Source organism: Harpia harpyja, chromosome 2 (genome assembly GCF_026419915.1).
Source record: "Harpia harpyja isolate bHarHar1 chromosome 2, bHarHar1 primary haplotype, whole genome shotgun sequence".
Taxonomy (NCBI): Eukaryota; Metazoa; Chordata; class Aves; order Accipitriformes; family Accipitridae; genus Harpia; species Harpia harpyja.
Genome location: NC_068941.1, coordinates 71,770,089 through 71,786,578, shown reverse-complemented (window position 1 = coordinate 71,786,578; position 16,490 = coordinate 71,770,089). Strand labels below are relative to the sequence as shown.

The 16,490-nt window shown below is 37.7% G+C and overlaps 1 protein-coding gene across 17 annotated transcripts in view; it reads left to right on the top strand.

Moving 5' to 3' along the window:
• The window catches only part of SLIT2 (slit guidance ligand 2), a 274,697-nt gene that overhangs the window by 175,340 nt on the left and 82,867 nt on the right, over nt 1-16,490 (top strand). For all 17 annotated transcript variants that reach the window (XM_052780382.1, XM_052780381.1, XM_052780383.1 and 14 more), the window contains 2 exons: nt 1,027-1,190; nt 3,540-3,678. In XM_052780382.1, coding sequence (XP_052636342.1) covers nt 1,027-1,190; nt 3,540-3,678 — 303 coding nt within the window. The remainder of the gene's footprint in view (nt 1-1,026; nt 1,191-3,539; nt 3,679-16,490) is intronic.

The following is a 16,490-nucleotide window of genomic DNA, read 5'->3' as shown; positions in this document are numbered from 1 at the left end:
AATGGATTAATTAGTCCCCTTGTCTAAATTCTGATTTTCTTGCACTTCCTTTCCAGTTACTTAGTTAGGATTGAGCACATCAGCTAAAAAGGACCAAAATGACATTACTCTGTTATGGATGATTCTGAGTAACGATTTGATTTATAGCTGTGGGCATCCTTTTCTGTAGTTTGACAAAATGTAAGAGCCAGAGAAAAGTAATTTACCTAATTTAGTGAATACATTTGTCTGATATTTTATCAATGGCAAAGTGCTTTTTGCCACTTGGCAAGGAGCCACGGTCTTATGTTGGACCCTGCCAACAGAGGCGACTTACTTAATTCCATTGCTTGCTGCCATTTGGTCTTTTAATTTCAGGCATTGCTTAGAACGTAGGTCCCTAGGAGCCAAAAGCAGCTAATCCCTCTTTCTGTGATTAAACAAAAAGAGAGGAAATCAGAAAAGGGATGTGAAAGAAGGTGGTTTATATTGAGTTATTACTCTGTCTTGTTCAGCAGAAAATGAATATGACCTGTTAAAGAGATTTTGCAGGCTGTTTCTATAGAGACTAATAATGGCCAGACTTACAGATATATCTAATTGGAAACCAAATCTTTTATTAAGTCTTTTTTCTGACAGTATATTAGTACTATAGGGCAATTTACTTGAGACAGTTTTGTCTTATTCACTATTTGTACAGATCTGGACTAAAGAGTCCCATGGCAGCTTTCAAGCTCTTGAATATTTACTTCTTTCTTTTAGACAATAGAAAAGAAACTACAGATAAGTTACTGTATTAGGAAGCCTTCTTTTTTCTTCCAATTAAATAGACCACAAATAAAAAGTAATTTTGCTGCTTGTATAGTTCTGTTTATTAGCATTTATCTCCCAGACTTCCAATGAAAGATGTGAAAAATTGATTCCTCATTAATAATTCTTATTAATAAATTGGCATAGTTGCTTGCTGAAGGGGGGGCTGGGCAAATTGGTTGCTTTTCTGTTTGTTCTTCCTAATTTAAAGGTATTGACGTGTTTCTTTCCATGCAGTCGTCTTCACTCCAACAACCTCTACTGTGATTGCCACCTGGCCTGGCTGTCCGACTGGCTGCGGCAGCGGCCACGGGTCGGTCTCTACACCCAGTGCATGGGGCCGTCCCACCTCCGGGGACACAACGTAGCCGAGGTCCAAAAACGGGAATTTGTCTGCAGTGGTAAGGGAAACATTCGCTCACCGAGTCCTGTTTTAAAACGCACCTACTGACAGCTCAGCAGTGATTGCTAGGGCTGCATGTTGACTTTTGCTAGCTTTTGCATAATCCAAGCATTAATGTTTATTAAAAAATAAAGTAATCATTTTTATTGCTATTTGTTTCTTGTGTAGGGGTGCTTCTGTCCTTACAAATTTTGTGTAAATGCTGCATTCACATAGATTATATAGCCTTCTAAAAGTATAATTATGGGGGAGAGATGCGGAAAATGAAATAAAAGGTGCGCTGACTAAGAACATAAGGCCTTTAGTAATAAGGAATTATTCTTTTTTAACTTAACAGCTTGTTGCTTTTTCTTGTTGTTATTTTCTGCAGTTTAAATAATACTCTGAATCCCTAAGTAACTTTCTGAATGTAATTAGTGTGCTTTAGTACATCAGGTTATTTTCTGATATGAAATAATGAAATGACTAACAGTTCATTACTAATCACATTTTCTCTATTCAATTTTTTTTTTCCTTTATTCATATCTTCTAGATGAGGAAGAAGGCAAGTTTATCTTTCTTATTTAAATATTTTTAGACTCAGATTGAAAATTTTCTGTAAACTTTGTCTACTGTTTCAAGTTTCCTCAAAAACATTAAAAACCAGCTGGAATAGAGCTATCTGTCTTTTCAGTGATTCAGCAGGGTTGTTTCTACTGGTTGATTTTCTGCAGACCCCCAGAAGCCTATTGCCAAAAATGCCAAAATTTGCACAGATCTATGCTTTTAAAAGAGTTTATGGAGAACACAATGTTTTGTCCTTATTATACAGCCTCTGACATCAAAGTGTAAGGCACTGCCACCTTCGCATGGCAAATGCTAACAGTATTCTTACTATTAATTCTGCCTTTATGTACACTTAAAAGGGTTCGTAACAAGATCACTTCATGTATCTTATTTGTAAATGGTATGGCTGCAGAGCCCAAGTGTCAAGACCAGTTTTATAACTTGGTTCTTATAATGCAGATTTTGAGGAAGGGGAATAACCATGTTTTGTTTAAAAAATGCAGGTGAAATATTTCCTGCCTGTTAGTATAAAAAGACTAGTATGTGTTACTAGTTTTGGCAGCTGCTTGTACTTTTGTAACATGTACATAAATGTGAAATCAAATTATTATATTGTAAACTACTATCTCAAAAGACTAACCTTTTAGTAATTTAAAACTCAAGCAGTTGTTATTTGAAGTTGTAAGTAGGAACAGCACTGGCTGCAACTTACATTATCAATATACCCTTCCTATGTTAATATATGACATTAAATATAGTGAGAGAGATCTTAGATTAAGTTGTGGTTTCATAGTTAAGAAGGTTTTTTTCCCTGAGAATTTCAAAACAGTCTCTAGCTTTTTTTACCTTAATAAAAAAAGAAAGAAAAAGAGGGCTTCATGCCTTTCTCATCCCTTTGTGCCTTTCTGTATCATTACAAAACAGCAATTCTGTATCATTAAATCGATACAAGAATGAATGCATTAATATGTTATAAAATGTGCAATCTATCTATTTGCAGGAAAATATAATAAGTTGTTTACTTTCTAAAACATACCTAAATATGAAGTGATTATGTTTCAATGCAATTATAAATGCTGAGTTTAACATATAGCACAAGAACTTGGCGGGGAGAGGAGAGGGTTGGAAGTCAGGTAAATTAGCCAGCTGAGTTAGTAAGAATATTAGATTGTGGGAGGAAGAAGTCTGCTGAGCTAACACAAAGAGTGAGAGTATAAGCTCTGAAGTCAAAGCTTTTATTTTAAATTTTTGAGTGACTGAATGAAAACATCATAACTCCAAAATTCTCTGTAAGCAATATGTAACTGAAGGACTATACTCAAATAAGTATTTGCAGAACAGAACATAACTAGCAGGACACCTTCAGTTTTTATGACAAAGTTCATTCATTTCTGTTGACATGCATTTTTAATATTACACAAAATTGTGAAAACTAAATAAATCAGTAATGAGTTTTTTTAAACCACCAAATAAAGTATACCTGAAGAATGGATCACACTTAGTCTTCTTTAACAAGACAATTTTGAATGTGAGTTGCTAAAGAAGTTGAAAAATGATGTGATGCCTGCACAGTAGTTGAGCATTTGTCTTTCATCTCTCAGTATTGTATCAACTTGTTGCTATTAAGGGGGTATTTAAATTCAGGCAATTCAAAAGTATTGATAGGCTACAATGTTTATTTTTGAAGTTCTGCATTAATTGTTTCAAGAAAGTGTAAAATGTGATGTTTTACTGTTGAGGTAAACTGGTCTACTGTTTGACAGTATTGTGCAACTTTAGGAGAAACTCTTTTCCTTTGCAGGTCACCAATCCTTCATGGCTCCGTCCTGCAGTGTCTTGCATTGCCCTACTGCATGCACCTGTAGTAACAACATTGTGGACTGTCGTGGGAAAGGCCTTACTGAGATCCCAACGAACCTTCCAGAAACCATTACTGAAATGTGCGTAATCTGACTTTTTTTTGATGAACTTGCAGAAAACTTTTTTTCCTACGTATTTATTTTTGTTATTTGTATAAATTCATGCATTATATAGGGTAGGAATTTTGGAATACACATTCAAATTCAGATCTAAAAGGAATATGCAGGTATATGAAAATATTGAAGACGTTATGTTCTGAGTTAGTTTTGTATATACTCTTCACAATCTGTAGTTAAAAAACTGCATTCTGAGTTGGTTTTAAAGAGTTCAGGAATGCTTGCTTTTCTGCAAGTGAGTGGCTTTTCACTGCAGGCTATAAACCTTGTTGCCTTCAGGGTTGCTCGCTGTGCTGGTTTTGGCTGGGATGGAGTTAATTTTCTTCATAGTAGCTGGTATGGGACTATGTTTTGGATTTGTGCTGGAAACAGTGTTTGTCAATAGGGATGTTTTCCTTACTGCTGAGCAGTGCTTACACAGAGTCCAGGCCTTTTCTGCTTCTCACCCCACCAGGGAGCAGGCTGGGGGGCACAAGGAGTTGGGAGGGGACACAGCCGGGACAGCTGACCCCAACTGACCAAAGGGATATCCCACACCATATGACGTCATGCTCAGCAACAAAAAGCTGTGGGAAGAAGAAGGAAGGGGGGGGATGTTCATAGTTCTGGTGTTTTGTCTTCCCAAGTCACCGTTACGCGTGATGGAGTGCTGCTTTCCTGGAGATGGCTGAACACCTGCCTGCTGATGGGAAGTAGTGAATGAATTCCTTGTTTTGCTTTGCTTGCGTGCATGGCTTTTGCTTTACCTATTAAACTGACTTTATTTCAGCCCAGGAGTTTTCTCACTTTTACTCTTCTGATTCTTTCCCCCATCCCACTGTGTGGGGAGTGAGTGAGCGGCTGCGTGGGGCTGAGCTGCCTACAGGGGTTAAACCATGACAGTTGCCTTCAGTCACTTAATTCATCAGACCCCCTATTAGAGAAGCATATCTTTGCATGACAAATCAGCAACCTATACCACCCATAATAAATATTCTGCTAAAGCAATATCCTTGGAGGGTAATCTGCAAAGGCAAAAGTAAGGTGGCTGAATGGAATCTGTGGTATGGTTGTCGTGTGAATACCATGTACCTGTGGATAGAACAGCATGTATGCTGATAAGGTTGTGTGACAGGCCATATATAGCAGAAACATTTACAAAAAGTACAAGCATGTCCTGACCGTAGAGCAGAGTTGTAGCACAGGTGCTATAGGGCCTGCAGGCTTCAAGAGCGATGTGGCTGAGAAGTTGTGTGGGCCTAGAAGGAAAGTTACTGCTACATTATCTTCTGTGCAGGGGAAGAGCAAAAGCAAAAGGTGAGCTTGCTGACAAGATGGGCAGGGTCTCAGCAACATGAGCATCTTTCTACACTGGGGATGGCGAAGGCAGGTTCTGGAAGGGAAGCTGGGAGTTCCCTTTAGGGAAATAGTGGGAAAGTAGCTGTGCCAGCAGTCTGGAAAGGATGGTCTGGCTAGAAGTGAGTTGGAGAGAGTATTCAGAATAAAAAGCTTGTAAGCACCTTGATGATATAAGATGATGTTAAGAATTTCAGATAAGGGAGGTGAGGGGAACAGCTGCCTGAAGTGAAAGGGAAGAGGTCTCTTGAACATACGTCCTGTTGTACATAAGATCTTCTTGAAAGTTTAAAAACAGGCCTCCACAATGAGATTTTAAAAAATAAAGTAGAATTTAACAATTTTAAGGCAATCTCATGGCTTGTTGATATCTGACCTGTGTTTTTGAACTCCACAGAATTGGAACTACTGTGGTTTCTTTTTAGGATGTGAATAATAATCACATCTGTCAGTTCATTATTACTGCTGTTAAGACTGACATGGCTGACCCTACCTGACCCAATTCAGTCATTCAGCTATATAATACAAACACTTCTTCTACCTTTCACCCCCCTCAGAAAAATTCCTTTGCTTGCAAATAAAGTGACTACTTCAGAAAATCCGTGCACAGTGCCTGAGAAGGCTGCGCAGACTGTTTTCATTATTTAATGCATTGTATACTGGCTTTTTTACTTGCATATGTTCAGCTGTGTGCGTAGAGAAGGAGGAAAAATATTGCAAGAAAGAAGTAGGGAATATGTCTCAAACATTCCCCACTGTATTTCTGCTGCTAGCCACTGAAGCTAATCACTGAATGGTGATTACAGACACTGGACAACTGACTTTTTCATCACTGTCTTCTAGACCTACATAGGTTAGTGGGGGTATGTGCTGTTAACATCTATACTTCCTTGAGAAATTCAGTACTAGAGATTGCAAGGGTGTTCCTGAATCTTTATTTTAAGTACCATCACTCCCAAAGAAATGACAGGATATGGGAGCTACTAGTTGACTCTGAATCCACTGTTAAAAGAAATGAGCATAAGGTAAAAGCAAATAGGAATTTACAGAATGCAAAGGTGCTTTCCACTAATCTGTTCACTATACTTTCTGTGTAAGAAATGCTGGTGAGTTTTAAGCATGGACTGGTATGATCTTCAGCTGTTTATTGGCCTGGAGAGTAAAAGCAACCGCATAACACCACCTTCAGCATTTGGCTAAGCATTTAACAGATTGCAAACTGAGGCTCAATGTTTCCTGCTAGGCTAGGCAGTGTTCAAATCCCGGAGTGAGGCCTTTTCACAATCCGAGATCCATAACCCATTGATGTAGGTAAATATGTATGTGTGTGCTCAAATAAATATGTACGGTGTATATACTATACTGTGCTATAGTGTTTATAGTGATACAGCGTAAACTATCTGTTATCTCTCTGTATTGTATCTAGTTTGTAAGTGCTGGCTAAATAAAATGCAGATCACAGTATTTTGCACAGTTAAATAACACCATTCATGCCATAAGACATGAACATACATTTATTCAAAAGCTGGTGCCAGAAGAGATAGAACATTAGAAAGCCAAACTTTAGTAATTATTTTATATTAAGCAGATACATACCAGTGAATGCCAGTGTGATGAGAAAACTGAACCTCAGTGATTGACTTAGATTTTGAGTAAAGCAGACAGAAGGAGTGAGATATGATTTGGGCCAGTGGTAGGCTGCGCTTACCGTACAGTGAGAACAAAACTTTCCAGTCGAGTGGAAGCTAAGGAGAGAAATGTACAGGAAAAGAAAGAAATAAAGTAAGACCCATGAAAGGCTCTGAAACTGAGGGATAAACTGAATGGAAGAATTAGAGTAGAGCATCTCGTGAGTATTTGGTGACAATCACATGATCTTTACTGCTTCCTTGTCAATAAGTTGAAGAGGAGTTGGAATTTTGACAAATAAGTATATTTCAATGATTGTATGGGGAAAGCTTTACACTATACTGGTTGCTTTAATGTGAGGAGAATAATTGGTGATAGTTCTTTTATGATTGTCATGGGTGGCAGTTATATTTACCATCTTAGCATTGAAGAGAATGGGAGAGAGAAAAGAGGTTGGAGAATGAGTGGTTTATAGAGTAAAAAAGGTTTTACCGGTAATGAAGTGAGGGAATTCTACAAGACTGGATCAAACCAGCACTCCACCCTGGCCAGTAGCCTGTATCAGCTGAAGAATGTTTTGGAAACAGCAATATACAGCTTCAGAAGTAAAACACCAATAGGACAAATATTTTCCTTGCTCCCAATGTGTGTTGGGGTTCTTTTTCTGAAACTTGAAAAGGAAAACTTTCAGGAAAGAAAGGTTTTCTTTGAAACATCCAATTTGCTTTAAACCCTATTATGTTCTTAATCTTCATGTTATTTTAAGCCAATAAATTTGAGGGGAAGTGGTTGCGCTAAAAATCTCCCAGTTTAAAATGTAGTCTTTTAAAATTGCACTAATTTTCCTTTGTCTTTGTAGAGGGAGGGAAAATGCATTCAGGTTCATAATTTGTCCTGCCACCTTCTATTTTGCATGCCACCCTTATGCATCTCTTCTCTAAACTAACTGTTCCAAGTCTGTTCAATCTTTTTGGATGCCAAAACCTTCCATGTATTAATCTCCTCCTTTTTCTCTGAACTCTTTGTTTTCCAAAATTTTTTGACCTGCAGTGACCAGAGTTGAATACAATATTCCAGATCATAGTGAACCATCACTTTATATTAACGGAATTCTAGTTTTCTTTCATTTGCCTTTTGCAACCTAATACTCGCTTGGTTTCTTTAACTGCCAGTACACGTTGCACCATGTTTTCCGTTGAACTACCCATGAAGAGTCCTAGGCCTTTTATCTTAGCTTTTACAGTTTTGTCAGGAACCAGAATTGCGTAGATGTAATCCTTTTATTCCATCCACAAACATTTCTGAGCATTGAATCCAGTTGTATGTTACTTTTTAAAGCTGATCTATGAAAGACTTCAGTCCTTTCTGCTTTTAAACAACTTCAACATGCAGAAGGATTGTGACATTCCTATATTGTTATCATACAATAAAAAGTGTTTTAAAGCTTCATTTTTAAAGAAGTACTTTGCAACTGTTGCTTATAGCAACCCCTTGAGATTAGATTAGAAAGAATGATTGTATCCCATAAAATAATCTTGTTTTTCACTTTTTCCTTATGTGATAATGTTGTCAGTATGCCAAAATGGTAGCAGACAGCATTTGAAGAGAGGAGACCATGCTGTCAGAGTAGCGTTGAGAAAGGTGAGGAACTGCTGAACGCAAGGCAGAAGGGTATAGTGAGTACTGTATTTCCACCACCATTATACAGTTCACACACACACGGCTTTATTATCTTAATCACCATTTTAAGTACATGCTTTGGCAGGACCTCTCCAGTTCTTGGGGATAAAGGGAAAGAGAAATGAGCTGGTTCCCTGTTGTTTTCTGAAGGATGTAAAAGCTTTAACAGCCAAATTATTATTAATTCACTGATTTTTATAATACCACCATCACCAGATTCGCACACACACCACAAGAAAATTGGCATTATACTTCTATTTTACACATGTCAGATGTTGTCCAGTCTTTTCAGTAGTTTTTCATATTTGTCAATCTTTTTCTGCATTTTCAACTGAACATTGTCATCTGATTTTCTAAACATACTTCATTGTCAGGAACATTTGAAAAATCCATAATACTTTCAAATTCCCTTACTCTGGACAAGTTTCTCTGCCCCACAATGTTGTCACCTGTTTGTAGGCTGTATTTGCAGAAGCCGGTGCTGTGTACTACCAACTTGTCATGTTATGCTTCAGCTGACTTCATGGTCCACAAACACCTCTGGTGCTTACATCTTTCCTGCCTTTTGTCTTTGCTTTATTACATGTGATGTGAATAACCTTTTCCTGTGAGGCTGATACTAAACTTTATTGTCAGCTCTCCTTTATAGAGATGCTTAAAATTTGACAAATTATTTTTGTGACATTTCATTTTTCCGTCTATTTCTGCCTCTTATTTCTTTGTTCTTATGTGTATAGCAGGTTACTCTTAATAAGAATATTTAGGTTTTTAAGGCCCATAATCCCATTATTTTTTTTCTTGAGGTTCTTGTGAAGTTTGCCTTCAACACATGCTCGTGGCTTTGTGATGTTTTGCCATGTTCTCTGTCCATTTCTTCCATCCTTTCTCTCAGTGGGAAGCTTGACCTCATTCAACTCCTCAGTACACTATGAAGCACTGATTTCTTCCTCTTTGCCCAACACAGACTTCCTTTAGATAAAATGTTGTCTGATCTGTTTCTGCATGAAAATACTTTGTATTCATTACATTGTCAGTCCATCTGGACAATGCTGCTTAAAATCTAAGTGGTGTTAATAATGTTGTTATTCTCTGTCCTTCTGGTGTATATCATTAAACTGCAGGTTTAAAGTGTACATTCCATGTTGAAAATTATATGCTTTTTTTTTTTTAGGGGGTTGATAAATTAATCTGTATCTAAATAATGGGCTAAAAACCCCTTTAAATGGAATATTGAATTTCTTAAGTATTAAACATTGGCAGTTTCAATTGAGTAAGATTTTGCATGATGAAGCTCTGAGTTAGCGCTTCCAGGAAAAGTAAAAGAAAAGGCTTTCTGTTTAGAGTCTAATGCTGATGTCATGACTTTGCATTGCCTCGATAGTTCTGCTGAACAACTGTTTTGGGATGACATTTTAAGACAGTAGGAGTTGTCAGCTCTGCTGATGGCTACTGCTTCTGTAGCAGAGCTGGCAAGGAGACTATGTGCTTGCACTGCACTGCAGCCTCCCTGTCTCTGAGTTTGGTGTAATAGCCTAAACCACTGAGGAGAATGAGTTTGCATTGGAAGCTGAAGTGGTTGAGGAACTAGCAGGCATTCTGTGATGGTGGGAGCAGGAGGAGGCAGAGCCAGTTGCCGAAATGCTGTTTCATTCCAGTGCAGTTGGATTTACCGGCGAGCATCAGGGTATTGCTGAGAGGGTTTTGTCATACTGCTCGCTCTGACTTCTCAATTGCTGCAGAAGTCAGTTGGATAAAACTAGCAATTCCTGTTGTGTGAAGTCAATTAGCAGGCAATGCATTGTCTGCCAAGTGCCTCTTGGGAAGATGCCTTCAGTAACAGGACTGCTTATCTCCAAATAGCTGCCAGTGAAAATGGAAGGAGAATAAAGCCTGTGGTGGTCCTCCCTTTTTCCCTTCTGGCGTGATAAAGCTCAAAGCAAAATTAAGTAGTCAGCATCTCAGTAAATGTACTTCTTAATCTTTATTGACTTAGTACAATTGTATCTGTACCACGTACACCCTTTCTGAAAAATTAATTCTCCTCTTTATTATCTATATAAACTCACACACAGCTAAATAAGAATACCTAAGCTTTTCTTTTCAGGGTCTGTCTGATCAATGTGGTATTACTTGAGAAAGAAATACTTCATATTCCATATATATTTTAAAAAACAAAGTGATTGGTTGAGCACGGAGACTCCCCCAGTTTTAGTGCACCTACTAATCCTGCAGGAAGCACAGAACTAAAAAGGTGCACAGATGCACCTTTGTCATTGGGCCAAATGAAAAGGTTTCATACAATGAGTGACCTGCAGGAAGCATTTACTGGCTGGATGGATGAGCCCAGAGGGTTGTGGTGAATGGAGTTAAATCCAGTTGGTGGCAGGTCACAAGTGGTGTTCCCCAGGGCTCAGTATTGGGGCCAGTTCTGTTTAATATCTTTATTGATGATTTGGATGAGGGGATTGAGTGCACCCTCAGCAAATTTGCCGATGACACCAAGTTGGGAGGGAGTGTTGTTCTGCTTGAGGGTAGGGAGGCTCTACAGAGGGGTCTGGTCAGGCTGGATCGATGGGCCAAGGCCAATTGTATGAAGTTCAACAAGACCAAGTGCCGGGTCCTACACTTGGGTCACAACAACCCCATGCAGCGCTACAGGCTTGGGGAAGAGTGGCTGGAAAGCTGCCTGGCAGAAAAAGACCTGGGGGTGCTGGTCGACAGCCGGCTGAATATGAGCTAGCAGTGTGCCCAGGTGGGCAAGAAGGCCAACAGCATCCTGGCCTGCATCAGAAATAGTGTGGCCAGCAGGAGCAGGGAGGTGGTTGTTCCCCTGTACTCGGCACTGGTGAGGCCGCACCTTGAGTACTGTGTTCAGTTTTGGACCCCTCACTACAGGAAAGACATTGAGGTGCTGGAGCGTGTCCAGAGAAGGGCAACCAAGTTGGTGAGGGGCCTGGAGCACAAGTCTTATGAGGAGCGACTGAGGGAACTGGGGTTGTTTAGCCTGGAGAAGAGGAGGCTGAGAGGAACAGGCTGCCCAGGGAAGTGGTTGAGTCACCATCCCTGGAGGTATTCAAAAAATGTGTAGACAAGGCACTTCAGGACATGGTTTAGTGGACTTGATGATCTTAAGGGTCTTTTCCAACCCAAATGATTCTATGATTCTATGATTTTGGGAACTTTAAAAAATTTCCCATAGCCCTATTATTTTAATGTCTGTATTGTAAATGTTGTGAGGCAAAATACATTGCCCATAAATGTTACATGCTAATAGTCTTCAAACTTTTGTTGTTTAGTGTGCCTTACTTTATCCTTTTTCCATTGGCTTAAGCAAAGCATGCTACATTATTCATTCATTAGAAACATCATGATTCGAGTTGATTTAGATTTTGTTGTTTAAACCTCTCCCCTTTTCCAGAAATTTTTATGGGATGCTCTTTCATTGGCATGTTCAGTCTATTGAGCTTAACCAACTCCAGTAGTCTAATGCACCTAGCGCTTTCCTCCTTTGTCATACAGCTCATATATTAAAGGCATTAAAGGTCATTCTTAAGTTTCAAAACTATTACTTTAATTGGTTTTAAAAAGTATAGCCTTTCTAATGGTGATAGCATTTATCAGCCTCTATGCAGGCATTCCTTCCACATTTTAGTTTTTCTGCACCGTTAATCTCTTTTCACTTGGTTGCATTTTAGAATTCACCTTCTGTGTGAAAATTCTTTGAATGATCGGCAGAAATAACTCTGGTTCCCTTCAAATAGAGACTTTTTGGCACATGTTCAAACAGACTATCAGAAACCTTTACAAACAGTGACCCAGCAGCAATTCTATTAATTGTACTGGTACCTTTTCTCAGAACGGTGTGAGTAAGTGACAGGCTCTTATTTCAAAAGAAGAGGCCAAGAAGCCATTAATGAGCTAGACTACCTTGTGAAAATGCTGCTCTTACATTCTTCTGATTTTTCTGTTCTCTTCTATGTCTTGAACTACCAATCAAAGTGGTTCTAAAACCTCTTTCCTTACTGTAGTATTATGAATAAAAGAAAATAAATGCAATAAGTGTTTCGGGGGGGGCAGAATTACCTGCTCTGATGACCACAGCTTAGTATAAATGATTATTTAAGCAAACAAGCATGGAATTAAGTTGATTTTTGTTTATATTAAAACCATTTAAGTAATCAAAGCAAGGACTTAATTAAATTTGCTTCTTTTTTAGGAGGATAGCAGTCACTACAATGGTGTTTTGGTGAGGAGGAAGGTTTGCTGGAGGGGCAACAGTTGTATAAATAATTTTAGTCTTTGTAAGGGGCAGAAAAGACCCTAAACCCCACAATATATGAAATGAAAAAACCATATAAGAGTCAGGAATTTTAACAGTTCACCTTCATAATCCAGTGTAGTGAAAAGTCACTGACTTCCTAATTACTATGGCCTTCAATATAAAGTTGTCCTTTCTTATGAATGGAGTTTTCTAATATTTGATTGCCAAAACTAGAAGCTGTACAGTTGTTTCATGATAACTTTATTTACATTTCCCATGAGTTTCCTGATCTGTCTCCTCAGTATTGTCTCGTCATACCTTCCTGATTTCTACTATTTTTCTTCATGTTTTCATCTTCCTCCATCTAATTCTCCCTTATACTTTGTTTTCATAAGTCTGTTGATTAATGATTGTGTATTATGCCAAGCACTCAACTACATCTTTGTGAGCTGTGTGATACTAAGCAGGATTAAAAGCTCCTGAGATTGCTTCTCACAGTAACACTCAAATTATATTAAAGGAGAAGGGGGAAAAAAATGAAAGGGAAAGGAGAGAAAGGGGAAAAAGAAGAAGGAAAAGAGGGGAAAGGAAATGAGATCTGACAGAATTGAACTTGGCAGATGGAATTAACCAAGACAGAGTGACGAGCGACCTGATCACACTGCAGACACTGGGGAAGTGCTCTGCGTAAATGCAGAATTCTGTTTGAGAACTGGGAGCTCTGTGTATGTATCATTTCCAAGCTAAGTTTGGCATGTGTACAGTTTCACCATTTTTGTTGTCTTTTAAAATTCATCCTTAGCTAAAAGTCCAAAGTATAGCCTTAAATAAATAGCTATTGAACAGAGAGACTCTTACATTGAGATGCAAAGATGCTTCTAAGGATGACCCTTTACAGAGAAAAGTCACTTGGAAAGGGTTTGGGCACATTTATTGAAGACAGTTCAAAGACTCACATAGAAGGAAAACTGAAACGTCGGAGATAAGGCAGCTTTCTCTTTTTAGCAGCTCAAAGTGTGATTCAGCTATCTACAGTAGCCTGACAGAAATGAGAGCAAACCCTGCATCTTTGGAGCTTGAAAGGAATGGGTCCGAATGCTGAGGGGGGGATGCAGTAGGTTACAAGACATTAAATCAATGATTGCTTTCCAGTGTCTGCATTTGTTTCGGCTTTCTAGTTTAACTCAAAACATTGGTCTTTTTAGGACTTATACAGAATGTTAGCTCATAAATATAATTTACCTCTGAAACAGTTATGCTGTCAGCCAGAAGTCTTGCACATCCAGTGAAGTTCTGGAAAGGTTTTGCCAAGTTGGTTTCTATATATACATATGTATACATAGTCATTGGTCTTGTTTCACTATGTATTGTTCAGATTTTTAGTACGTTGAAAGAATCCTCTATAACAGTATCTATCTTTTTCCAGAAAATATACTAACCTTCCAGTGCTAAATAGATACATCTCTTTGGTCTCACTATAAAATGTTTCACAGTCATTTAATTATTCTTATGGCTCTTTTTGAAACTTTTCTGATTTATCAAAATCTTTTCTTAATTCCTGACGTAACAAATGCATACAATACTGCCAGTGTTTGCAGGTATCAAGTGAAAAGATGATGTCTACTTATGGATAAAAAAATTAATTATTATAGTATTCAGTTGCTTCTGAATACTTATACATACTTTGGTCAGTAGGAAGCCAGAAAAATGTGCCAATTTTTGAATTTTCAGAAATTGCTAGATTGAGATAAATTGCATTAAAAGATACATAAGTACCTTGTGGAGACATTACTATCTTCTGAATGCCCCTTTGACAAAGTCACATGATCTGACTAACATTTTCTCAGCTCTTAATCTAACATTTGAGCTGCCATGTTTTTAAAATTAACTTTTCTCATACATGCTTCTCTTCAACTGTACTTCATGTGTACTTTTCTTCAAAACTTTTCTTATCTTCTTCCCTTTCCAAAGGTTTTTAAGACCAATGTGTTTTTAAGACCAATCCTGACTAATGGATTGGACTTGATACTCAAAATTTTACCACTGGACTGGGGAGGCCTTCAGATTTTTCAGTGAAATATAGCGCTTATGCTTCTGTTTTGCTTAAAATTTACTGCATCTTAATGTCTAGAAGCTTATATCAAATAAGAGTACCTGATTTTTAGATGCATTATTAGTAGTTATAATGTATTAGTTATAAGCTTATCTTTTCCCTAGAAGTTTGTTCAAAAGAATTCACAGGAGTATGGCTTTACATATGGAGGAGGACCAGAAAAAGGTTCCTAATGAAATGGAAATATCTGGTGCAAAACAGCTGACATGAAACTAAAATTTAGTATCAATATACACTGTGACTGAATTTTTCCACATTCTGCAGCACCTAATTTTAAAGGCGATCCCTGGTCGTGTTTAGGCTGTTAATGCAAATATGGCTATTAAAATGATTTGAAAGTCTTTGCATGAAAATAAACCTAATACTACTCCACATTTTTACTAGAAAGGTTTTATGACTTGCCGCTCCCTGTCATAAGTGACACTCACTTTAGACTGTCATCTGTGGCATCAGTGATGTGAATACAGTTCTCTCTATATACTTTTCTTTGATTGTGCGAAGGTCATTAGTTCTTAGCAAAACCAGTTTTTATGCCCATTGCAATATAAAACAAAATGGTTTGTTTGCTTTATCAAAAATGTAGAAATTTGCTAAAATCTTAACATCTTTCATATGATATATACATGTAAGCACACAATAATTACATGTGAATAATGAAAAATGCATTGAATAAATGTGAAACAAATTATAATTGGGTAAAGGAATCTATTGAGGTATTAATTTCTTTACCTTAATATATTTAATTTGCTGATGCAGATTTCACTGAATTACATTTAACTTATCTTGGGGATTCCTGCCTTAATATTTCTCAGGCAAAACTTAAAATGTATTCCATTTGACTGCCTCAAAAATAGATGGTTTTACTAATTTGATAGCTAGTCCTGTCTGCTTAGCACACACGAGAGAAATGATTTGTCATGCTTTTACTCAAATATCTTCCTAATCTGAAAATTACTGGTAAATCATGTGGCTTTATGCTTTTAAAAAAAAAAAAAACTTTCTTATTTAGTTTTCAGACATTTTTGTAGGTAGAATATTTAATCTGTTCTTTATTAGCATGTGTTCTATGCTGCCATTGTTCACATCTTCGACTTTCTTCATACCCTTGTGTCCTATCTTAAAAACTAATTAAATTCAGAGGGCAGAGGATAATTTCAACAGTCAAGAGGACGTAGAGACACAGAACACAACTGGACAAGAAACATGTGAAAACAGTGCTGGTTTCCAGAGACATTGGAAGTGGGTGCTGGCCAGAATGAACACCATTCCACTTCTGGGGGTTTTGTGCAAGTTTCTGGTGGGTATTGAAGTAGAGGCGACACCTTGAGGGACCTCTCTGATTCTGCCAAGGGAAAGAAAATAACTCAAGAATGGAATAAATGAAAATTATGGGGAAAAGCATGAAGGGAAGCTGGAGAAGGCCCATCTAGCTCTTCCAGAAAAACCCTCATAGATCTCTGACAGCTGTGCCACACTCCAAAGGTGGTGTTACTCTTAGATTTTATTTTCACATGTGGCTCTTCACTACTGATAACTTTTTCTCAGCAATAATTTGTGAATTTACTGTAAAGAAACTATGGATCCTGACTTTTCACTATTTTGTGTTTCATCATCAATGGAATGCTTTCTTCATTATTTACATGTTGTTAAATACATAGTCCAGTAAGCAGCAACCACTTGTGAAAAGTATTCTCAGTTAAAAAACTTCATTTAGATTTTTATGGCAAGTTTATGGTCTAAGTCCATGTATCATTTAAC